The sequence below is a fragment of the Eumetopias jubatus genome, unplaced genomic scaffold, assembly GCF_037043125.1.
Source record: "Eumetopias jubatus isolate StellerSeaLion01/CBP00866 unplaced genomic scaffold, mEumJub1_p1.0 scaffold_17, whole genome shotgun sequence".
Classification (NCBI taxonomy): Eukaryota; Metazoa; Chordata; class Mammalia; order Carnivora; family Otariidae; genus Eumetopias; species Eumetopias jubatus.
The window spans coordinates 69550115-69561014 of NW_028274823.1; the positions used below are offsets into that span (position 1 = coordinate 69550115).

Genomic DNA, 10900 nt, shown 5'->3' on the forward strand with positions numbered 1-10900 from the left:
TCACTGCCATTTATGAGCTGCTGAACCCTGAGCACTTTTTCAATGTCTGTGCCGGATATTTTCTCATCTGTAAAATGGGTATAAGTAATATTAAGATTAAAGGAATTAGTTCAGGCAGAGTGCTTACAACAGTGTCTGGCACATAAAGGCTCAATATGTATTGGCTATTGCTGTTACTGTTATTGTTGTTGTTGTAGCATCAGTATTCATGTTAATAGTAGTATGTGCTCTGCTCAAACCACACTGTGAATCCTGAGGAGCCTTTGTGTCCTGACTAGACCCAGAGAGGCTTCGCTGTTTTCTGAATGGACTGTTTGCTAAATGTAGAAGGAAGGCAGAGAGTACGTCAGAGGTAAATGGAACTCCCCCTCGCCCCATTAATATTAATGTCACCAAGTTACATTTAAGTAAAAGAAGAAATTGGGTCTATAAATTAATTTGCTGGCTCACAGCATATACCAAACGAGCATTAACACTGGACCTGACATCATTTTGCTCCTAAATGCTATGAGGATAAATTATTTTAGAAGAAAAATCACACGATGGGCTGTAGGTAGACTTTAAAAACTTGCTTTTTAATTCCGTCTCCTGCAGACACGTCCCCAAGACACTTCATTTCCCCTTGGGTGGAGCACTGTGGCCAGCAAGGGGCTCCACAGCACAGGCTGCGACCGAGAAGGAGAGATGGGGAGAGAGGGCAACAGGAGGAAGCTCAGGCTTCCCCGCCAGCGTGGGCGCAACAAGGCCGAACCGCTTCGGGCCCTCGGGCGGTGGAGTCGGTCTCGGCCGCCGGGGAGGATGCTGCCCTCGGCCACCCGGCTCCTCCAGGAGCCGCGCCCCAGCACGGGCGTTGGGGATCCATCCCCAGAGTGGGTGTTGGCGGCCCCTCCTACCGCCCCGCAGCCCGTGTTTGGGCCGGGAGCCGGCGTCCGGGCTCTGCTCCTGACCGGCGTAGCGCCGCCTCCGGCCCGGGTGCAGGGGCCCGGCGCGCAGGCGGGGGGCGCTGTGGCCTCGGCGCAGGGACAGAGCGGCCGGGCTGGACCCGCCTCTTTCCCCTCCCCGCCCACCCCCCCACGCGTCGTGTCGCCGGGAAGCCGGGAGGAGACAGAGCGCTCGGGCTCCACGGCGCTCGGCCCGCAGTCCCCTGACCGCGCGGAGCAGAGCCAGGTGGCGCCGCCGGAACCCAGAGCCGCGACCCTCCCCGACAGCCTTTGTCTGGGAGCGTGCGGCCTGGAAGCGCTGCTCTCGGGGGCCGGGCACGCGCTCACAGCGGTCGCTGACAGCTCTTCCCTCCCGGAGGGCTCCGGGACTGAGGGGCGGTCGGGCTGGGCCCTGCTCGCCCGCGCCTGCACGCCCGAGCGCGCGCACCGATGCCCCCGCAGCAGGGGGACCCCGCATTTCCCGGCCGCTGCGAGGCGCCGCCCGTTCCACTGCGCGGGGAGAGCGGGGCGCGCGGGGGGCCGGGGCCGCGCGGGCGGTGCCGAGGGGCGCGGCGTCAAGTGCGTGCTTGTGGGCGACGGCGCCGTGGGCAAGACCAGCCTGGTGGTGAGCTACACCACCAACGGCTACCCCACCGAGTACATCCCCACCGCCTTCGACAACTTCTCGGGTGAGCCGGGCGGGGTGGCGCTTCTCGGGCCGGGGCGCGTGGCCGCAGTCCGCGGGCGCGGTGCTGACGGCCCGGGTGCGGGGTGTGGGGGAGGGAGCGCGGCGCAAGGGTCGTGGGCCCCCGAGGAGGCTGCGGGGCCGGCCGGGCTCCAGCTGGGAAGCGGACCCGGGGCGGAGCGCAGCACCTTTCCCGAGCCTCAGGGACGGGGCAGGCGCGGAGCCACCTGAGGGACAGCGGGGCGACGGGGAGCCCCCAAGAGTGGAGCCCGGCGGAGGGGGCGGGGTACGGGAGACGGAGCCTGTGCAGAAAGAAATGATACGGCAATTTAGTAACGAACAGGTCGAGTTCACGTTGCCTGGTCAGTTTGCTGCGTAGAAAAGTTGCGTCAGGTCGACGTTGCTGGCGCTGCTGCCGAGTTTCCCTGGGAAGGTGACGCGCAGGTGCCATTACCTGTGGCCCTGAGAGTCAGTCCCTTCCTTTTGGTGGCTTCCCTCACAGGGAAGGGGCGTCTCCACTTTGAAGAGCCACAGAGACGGCAGAACATAGTTGAGTTAGTGAAAAGAGCACTAAGGGCTTAGGTTTGGATTAAACCTGGAGAGTAAACGCGGTTTCTTCTGCGTCCCTCTTCCCTGCTCCCACTGCTCCCTCTTCCATCTCCCCCGTTGGCTCTGTTTCTGTTTCTTAGTATCTCTTCAGTGTCTCTTTAAGCTATTTACAGCCCTTATGTATGGTGTGCTATGTTTTTTGGTTTGGTGGAAACAAAGATAAAGGATTTTTCAGGTGGTTTTGAAATTTACTAAAAAGTTAAAATCCACAGTGAAGCACTCTCTGCTCTTAAAAGGACAACAACAACAACAATAACAATGCTTCTTGACCTCTTAGAAGGTCCTGATGGCAAGGGCTTGCTCTTTTCCACCTCTAAGGTACCCTTGATAAAACTGCTACACTAATGGGTTTACACCCAAACTGTTTTGTTTTTTCCTCCTTTTCCCTCCCAGCTGACTCGTGTAAACATTAAAAGCAACTTAGAAAGTTGCACTTAGAGGGACCTGAGTGCTTAATTCAAATAGAACCCGGCTGTGCTCCCATGCAGGCCCCTGCCCAGTACCAGATCCCAGTGGAAAGGTGGGCAGGCCTTCTTTTCTGTGTTAACCCTCCCTTTGAGCTGACGCGGTGAGATAAGCAGTGCCCTCTTCTATAAACAGGACAATGCAGGCTGCCTGTGTTTGCTCATGTTCTCAAAACAAGCTACAATTTTATGATAAACCATGAAGTCTTGGAACGTTTCCCAAGGGAAAACAGAATTATTTGTGAGGTTTTCCACTGAGTTAAAACGGCAAGGTTGGTTCCCATCCCCCCCCCCCGGCCCCCCAGTGTTGTTTTGGGTTTGTTTGAAACGAGTGTGACAGGAAAATAAATCTTCCAGGGCTGAGCGAAAAGCGCAGGCCCTTCTGGGGTGCCCTCAAATGGCTCAGGGATTTGCAGCTTCAGCCCCGGCCATACAATGAATTGCCAGCCCTGGACGTTTGGAAGACAAAAATGCCTCGGTGGGGCCTCCTTGTTTTAGGCAAGTCTTTAATTCATTAGGGGACCCAGAATAGCTGAAGGGTTTGGAGGGAGAATGGGAGTTGCAGCTGAAAGCACTATTTTCCTGAAAGGGGTTAAAGGACACCCACCCCCTGATCATTGCTTTCGTCTTGTTTTTCAGCTGTGGTGTCTGTGGACGGGCGGCCTGTGAGACTCCAGCTCTGCGACACTGCTGGGCAGGTTAGTGGGTCATCGCGGCTCAGGGCTGGGAAGGGAACTGGCCTTGGGCCTCAGAATAACCTCCCTCCATAACTGGGTCATTCTAAAGCCTCGAGAAGTGGCCCCAGCCCTGCTCCTTTTAGAAGGTGGCAGGGAAGGGAGATAGCTCTGCACCCCTAAAACAGGGTTTGGCCCAGCTTTGCATGGTCAGGGCAAGGGGACAATAGGGTCAAGAACGGGAGTTCTTACAGGAGTTTCTGATCTTATTTACTGTCTCGTTTATATTAAAAATTATCAATGATGCTTTGTGATCATTTCTCAGAATAAGATGGTGATAGAATCATTATCTTAGAGGTCAACACGCCAAATATTAAATGTGCTCAAGAAAAAGATGGAGGTTTTTAAAAAAGATTTCATTTATTTATTTTAGAGGGAGAGAAAAAGAGCATGGTAGGGAGGGGGAGAGGGAGAGGGAGAGAGAATCTTAAGTAGATTCCACGCTGAGTGTGGAGCTGGACACGGGGTTCGATCCCACAACCCTGATACCATGACCCGAGCCGAAACCAAGAGCCAGACACTCTGCCAACTGCACCACCCAGGCACCCCCCCAAAAAAGATGGAGTTTGTCAGTGGGTGTATTTCCCTCCCTGAGCCGTGGTTTGACTCTCTAGGGCCACCCCCATCCTTTGAAGCAGAGATACAGTGTCGAAGGTCTCCTGAGCTGGGGGAATGAATGAATCTGAACTTAGTCTTTCCAAATTGTGAACGTTTATTCTTGTCTTGAGGGTGAAGCACTTGGATGACCCAGAGGGACAGGGATTGGGATGTTCCCTGACGAGCTCCAGGGACCCATCATCAGCCAGTCGTCCCTTGGTACGGTGCTCGTCACTGAGGTCTCCTTGTTCTTTGTGTGAACCCAGGGTGCCACCTCCTGAGTCTGTCAGGGTGACAGTTCATCAACATGGAGTCTTTCCTGTCCTTGTTAGAGCAAATGCTGAGGGGCCCTTTGTAGGCACATAAAAGTGCCCACCTCACTTTCTGAGGTGTTGTCACATGACCATCTGTGTTTAAGAAGCTCGCTTTCCAGCATTCCCAAGTGCCTCATGCAAACTGCTTGCCTACCCTGGGACAGCAAATTCACAGGTTTATTTTTCAAAACTCAGGGTGACACAAGACTGGGCAGCTTTGGTCCCCAGCTCAGCACGGGTTTGGTGGTGGCCAGAGTGGCCTTAGTGGTGGCCCTGTCCCTTCTGCACTGGAGCATCTCCGTTTCCCCTTCAGTGGCAGCAGAAAAAAGCAAACGCACTGGGTATCTTCCTGCCTGTGGAAAGAGAACTCAAAAGAACACTGCTCTTCTAATATTGAATCTTTCTGAATGCCCTCATGGTATTTGTCATGAAAGCTTAACTGCTTTTTATAAAGTAAGAACCTTTGTCCTACTACATGTCTGATATTCTGATCTTTAAAATGGGGTCAGAGTTGCACATGGATAATTATAGATGTTCCTGCTAACGCCAGAAGGGGCAGCTGGATAGCCCAAGAATAAGACCATAGACAGGAAGCCCAGAAGGCACAATTCCTGGGGACCCTCAAGGGGAGGAGCAAGCAGTTCAGAGCACATCCCTGCCCACTGATGGGGCTCTCCTTTTAGCTGTTGACTCTTGTCACGGACCCGGCTTCCTGAGTTGGGGTTCTAGGCCTAGGGGCCCACATGGTGCCTGGTGCAGAATAGGGCTTAATCACGGTTTATAATGGATACATAAAATGAAGGCTGGGTCCTGGGGAATGCAACCTTAAGTCCTGGCCTGCCCCTCAGAAGACTTATAGTCTGTAGGGAAGATAAACCAGTTAGTAGAACTTGTGAAAGAAACCAGGGAAGTGCCATAAGGAGGAAGGCAGTGTTGGCTTGGGGTGCGGGACAGGTGGGTCTGGGGAGAAAACCACTGGGCAGTTTTGAAAGAGGCATAGAACCATCAGAAAAACTTTGTAGAAATGATCCTGAGTTACTGAGGCAGAGGTCGATTTTTCCTTAGTATGGTCTGTTTTAAAAGCTGGGGAAGCGCAAGAATAATTTTGGAAATATTTTCATGAAAAAAGTTTATAATTAGGGAAATAAAAGGACTTTGGTGCAAATTGGTAAGCTTTAGTTTATTTGGAAATTATTCTTCTGGTCTCCCGGTGATGTTTTCATTGAGTTTGACTGTATTTTTTAACTGATGTATTAGTTAGTAAAGTATACCTTATTATGTAATGAATGCATAAACCAACCTCAAAAATTATGAAAAGTACACAGCTGGTAAGATAAGATTATTTTTTTCCCCTATTCTCCAAGTATCCATTAGGACTTATTTTGACTAATAGCAAAGCTGGTCAGAGTGGTAGTTCTTTCCCACCTTCCTTATTCCTTAGTCCAGATCTGATAAACAACCTTTTAAGGGACTTGATTTGACACCTGCTGTATTTCCCTAATGATGACTCAGCCAGTGAAACACCCGCCCCCCTGGCCCTGCAGGCAGTCCTCAGGATAGGCTTAAAGTGACTTGTGCGACCTTGTTTCCAGCTCCAGGGGAGCGTGAGCACAGGTAGCCCTAACTCAGGGCCCAAATGCGGGTTTTTCATCTGGAAGCTCAGAGCAAGAATATGGCTCTACTGGCTGAATAAGTAACTAGAAATTGCTTTTTGTGTCTTTGGGTTTTCTTGTTAGGGAGGTAGGTGAGCATAGAAGATGTTAAAGGGAGTTTTTAACACTGGACTCACAGTCTTACTCAAGTGAAAGTAGATCAGAGACGGACTGTGTTGAGAACATACCTTTGGCATAAGAGAAGGGACCGTCACTGAAATGAGAGGAGGTCACAGTGGCATTGCCAGGAGAAGCTGAAAATTCCTCAGCCTTTTGACCCATGAGGCACTTGGAAAAATCTCTGTGCTAAAAAATACAAAAACTCAGGTTGCAGCTTGACCAGCACTACTATTCAGTGGCCTGTCCACCACGCCCTGTCCCTGACCGAATTCTGTATGTCTTCCCTGCAGACCTGGCAGGTGCATGTAAATCACTGGGCCTCAGAACACCTCTCCTGGAGGGTACATTCCAATTGGCCTCGTCATGCAGATGTATGTTGTGTTGATCTCAGCAAATATCTAGGGTTTCTGGTCAGGCAGTGAGGAGGAGGGTTTGATTTCTGCTTGGCTCCCTGAACCCTTTAGCCAGAATCTCAAGAGGTCTGGGGAGCTGGATTTCCAAAGCCCCCCCCTGCGCTTGCCTTTCTTTTTATTGGTAATTCAACCCCAGCTCGCAGGGCACCGCCAAGGGTGACTGACTTCTAACAGTGAGCTACAGCTGCCTGAGGGAGCTGACCTTAGGCGGGGCTCGTTTTGTGCTACTCTGGGGCCTCTGAGAACAGAGGGAATGTTTTATTACAAGATCTTTGCTGGGCCATCGTTGACCTGGTGGAGTTTCTATGTCGATTCTTTCAGCACAAAGTTGGCACTAAGAAAGCCAGGTTGTTCTTTTTTAACCACCGTGTATAGAAGTCTGACAGGCGGCAGTGACGAAACGCCAGATTTGTTCCTGAGCATTTGAGCTGGTTGACTTCTGTACTGTTAGCTGGTTGTTGCCCTACAACTGAACTCTGGAGCCTCAAATGATGAAAGTGCCTTCAAGTAAAACAGATCCAGGTTTCCTTTACACCTCCAGAACGGCTGGCCACAGATGCAGGATACTGTGCATGTAAATAGGAGTTTGCAAATAATCAGAGTATGCCAACGGCATACTGAAAACCTGGATGGCGTTTCACTTTTTCATGCCACTGGGAAGTTATCTATCACAGGACATGTGTGTGAGGCTGGCACCCACAGATAGAAGTGTTATTTCACTCTATTTTTTATTTTTTAAAAGTTTAATTAATTAACTTATTTATTTTTTAGTAATCTCTACACCCCATGTGGGGCTTGAACTCACAGGCCTCAAGATCAAGAGTAGTATGTCTTATCGTCAAGACAGTATGGTACTGGCACAAAAACAGACACATAGATCAATGGAACAGAATCGAGAGCCCCGAAATGGACCCTCAACTCCATGGTCAACTTATTTTTGACAAAGCAGGAAAGAATGTCCAATGGCAAAAAGACAGTCTCTTCAACAAATGGTGTTGGGAAAATTGGACAGCCACATGCAGAAGAATGAAACTGGACCATTTCCTTACACCACACACAAAAATAGACTCCAAATGGTTGAAAGACCTAAACGTGAGACAGGAGTCCATCAAAATTCTCAAGGAGAACACAGGTAGCAACCTTTTCGACCTTAGCCACAGCAACTTCTTCCTAGAAACATCGCCAAAGGCACGGGAAGCCAGGGCAAAAATGAACTATTGGGATTTCATCAAGATAAAAAGCTTTTGCACAGCAAAAGAAACAGTCCACAAAACCAAAAGACAACCGACAGAATGGGAGAAAATATTTGCAAATGACATATCAGATAAAGGGCTAGTATCCAAAATCTATAAAGAACTTCTCAAACTCAATACCCAAAGAACAAATAATCCAATCAAGAAATGGGCAGAAGACATGAACAGACATTTCTGCAAAGAAGACATCCAAATGGCCAACAGGCACATGAAAAAGTGCTCAACATCGCTCGGCATCAGGGAAATCCAAATCAAAACCTCAATGAGATACCACCTCACACCCGTCAGAATGGCTAAAATTAACAAGTCAGGGAACGACAGATGTTGGCGGGGATGTGGAGAAAGGGGAACCCTCCTACACTGTTGGTGGGAATGCAAGCTGGTGCAACCCCTCTGGAAAACAGTATGGAGGTTCCTCAAACAGTTGAAATTAGAGCTACCGTTCGATCCAGCAATTGCACTACTGGGTATTTACCACAAAGACACAAATGTAGGGACCCGAAGGGGTACGTGTACCCCAATGTTTATAGCAGCAATGTCCACCATAGCCAAACTGTGGAAAGAGCCAAGATGCCCATCGACAGATGAATGGATAAAGAAGAGGTGGTATATATACACAATGGAATATTATGCAGCCATCAAAAGGAATGAGATCTTGCCATTTGCAACGACGTGGATAGAACTGGAGGGTGTTATGCTGAGTGAAATAAGTCAATCAGAGAAAGACATGTATCACATGACCTCACTGATATGAGGAATTCTTAATCTCAGGAAACAAACTGAGTGTTACTGGAGTGGTTGGGGGTGGGAGGGATGGGGTGGCTGGGTGATAGACATTGGGGAGGGTATGTGCTACGGTGAGCGCTGTGAATTGTGCAAGACTGTTGAATCACAGATCTGTACTTCTGAAACAAATAACGCAACATTTTAAGAAAAAAGAAAAAGAAGAAGATAACAGGAGAGGAAGAAAAGAGTATGTCAGAGGGGGAGACGAACCATGAGAGATGATGGACTCTGAAAAACAAACTGAGGGTTCTTGGGGAGGAGGGGGTAGGGGGATGGGTTAGCCTGGTGATGGGTATTGAGGAGGGCACGTCCTGCATGGAGCACTGGGTGTTATGAACAAACAATGAATCATGGAACACTGCACCAAAAACTAATGATGTAATATATGGTGATTAACATAACAATAAAAAAATTAAAAAGAGTAGTATGTCTTCTGACTGAGCCAGCTAGGTGCCCCTACAGATAGAAATTTTAAATAGGAATGAGATGTTGTAAATATTTTCCTATGAGAGAGTTGAGTGAAAGCTTTCAGTTCATTGAATAGGGCACTGCAGGGGACTATGAAGAAATGCTGGTTTGGAGGCCATCTCTACAAGGGCTGAGGCCAGGTCTGTCTGTTCCCAGCTGACTCCCCTGGCCCTGCACAGTGCCTGGTGGCCAACACGCATTTCTGCCAAGTGGATGACTCTGGCAGGTATTCAGCAGGATGATGCTTGGTTATCTTCTCAAAGCTGCATGGAGGTCCCTGGTATTTGCAGGGAAAAGGGAAGGGGAAAGGAAGTTTGAAAAGGAAGAAAGGAGGGAGAAAAAGAGATCAAGCAAGAAGAAAGAGGTATATCAATCAAGAATGAGAATGTATTAACCAGTGTGACATTGTAAGTCACATTGTTGTAAGTGACTTTGAGAGGCATAGGCTCTCTGAATTGCTAAGGAGAGTGGCCTCTCAGAGGTCCTCAGCTCCAGTTCTGGGTCTGTCCTTGTGTCTGATTGACATTACTCTGTGCTCTGTGCATGCCCTGAATGTGTGCAGCACAGATGGGACCAGGTGGGCATCACTCACAGCTGTCGAGAATGGGCAGGGCTGGATTCTTCAAGAGAGGAGCTGGGTTAGACTGGGGTTCCCTGGGGTCAGATCGGAGACTTGGGGATCCATGGGCTGCTAACCCTGATTCTAGAAGTGTAGCTAAGTACCAGAGTTGAAAGAGTAAATCTGGGGTACTGTAGGCTGAAGGCTGGAGAAAGTAAATTTGCTTCCTGCCATTCACCCACTGTAAGTACTTTTCCTATGGTGAGTTGCCAGAGGGCCGTGAACACTGATGAACATTGAATGCACTGGGCAGGTTTCCTGGGGCTGGCAAGCGGAGGGATCGCTTTCCGAGGCACTGGCCCTTCCATAACCGGACCTGCCAGACCCTTTCAAGGAAAAAAATGGTAAAATGGTCTTTTTGCTGATGAGAATCGATTGAGAGGCTAACTTTCGGGTGCTTTAATTGGTTGCAGGATGAGTTTGACAAACTCGGGCCTCTCTGCTAAACCAACACGGACATCTTCCTTCTGTGCTTCAGCGTGGTGAGCCCCTCCTCTTTCCAGAACGTCAGCGAGAAGTGGGTGCCAGAGATTCGCTGCCACTGTCCCAAAGCCCCCATCATCCTCGTTGGAACTCAGTCGGATCTCAGAGAAGACGTCAAGGTCCTTATCGAGCTGGACAAATGCAAAGAGAAGCCCGTGCCCGAAGAGGCGGCCAAGCTGTGTGCCGAGGAAATCAAAGCCGCCTCCTACATTGAGTGTTCAGCCTTGACTCAGAAAAACCTCAAAGAGGTCTTTGATGCGGCCATCGTTGCGGGCATTCAGTACTCGGACACTCAGCAACAGCCAAAGAAGTCCAAAAGCAGGACTCCAGACAAAATGAAAAACCTCTCCAAGTCCTGGTGGAAGAAGTATTGCTGTTTCGTATGATGCCAGCCGGGAACCCGCAGTAGGAGATATATTAGCTGAATGAGTCCTCTCATCGTGCCGAACCTGTGTAGAGAGCGTGTGTGTGTCATAGGTCCAGCTCTCAGTTTACGTCTTCTTTCTTGCCTTGGATATTCTTGTTTGTTTGAACTTAGGGGCGAGCTGGTTATTAATTATGCAAGATATTTTTGAAGTCAGTGGAGCATTTTTCATAACTCTGGAAATGTAGAGCTCTGGACCTCTGGATTAATTTATATCTAATATGAAAAAGACACCTCGGATCTGTGTGTCAAGAATTAAATTTTTTTTTCTACATTATAATGTACAGAAGAACAAAAGAAGAAATGGTGTGGTTAACCCTGCCTTGATTAAGGGCTCCTTCCTGCAAGTGCGTTATGTC

General features: G+C 49.5%; 1 protein-coding gene across 1 annotated transcript; it reads left to right on the top strand.

Moving 5' to 3' along the window:
- Nucleotides 1–1370: 1370 nt before the first annotated feature.
- LOC148162181 (rho-related GTP-binding protein RhoU-like) lies at nucleotides 1371–10503 on the top strand. Its single transcript, XM_088019966.1, is given in 4 exon segments — nucleotides 1371–1453; nucleotides 1455–1609; nucleotides 3318–3376; nucleotides 10048–10503. Coding segments are annotated over 4 exon segments (753 nt in total).
- The last annotated feature ends 397 nt before the right edge of the window (nucleotides 10504–10900 follow it).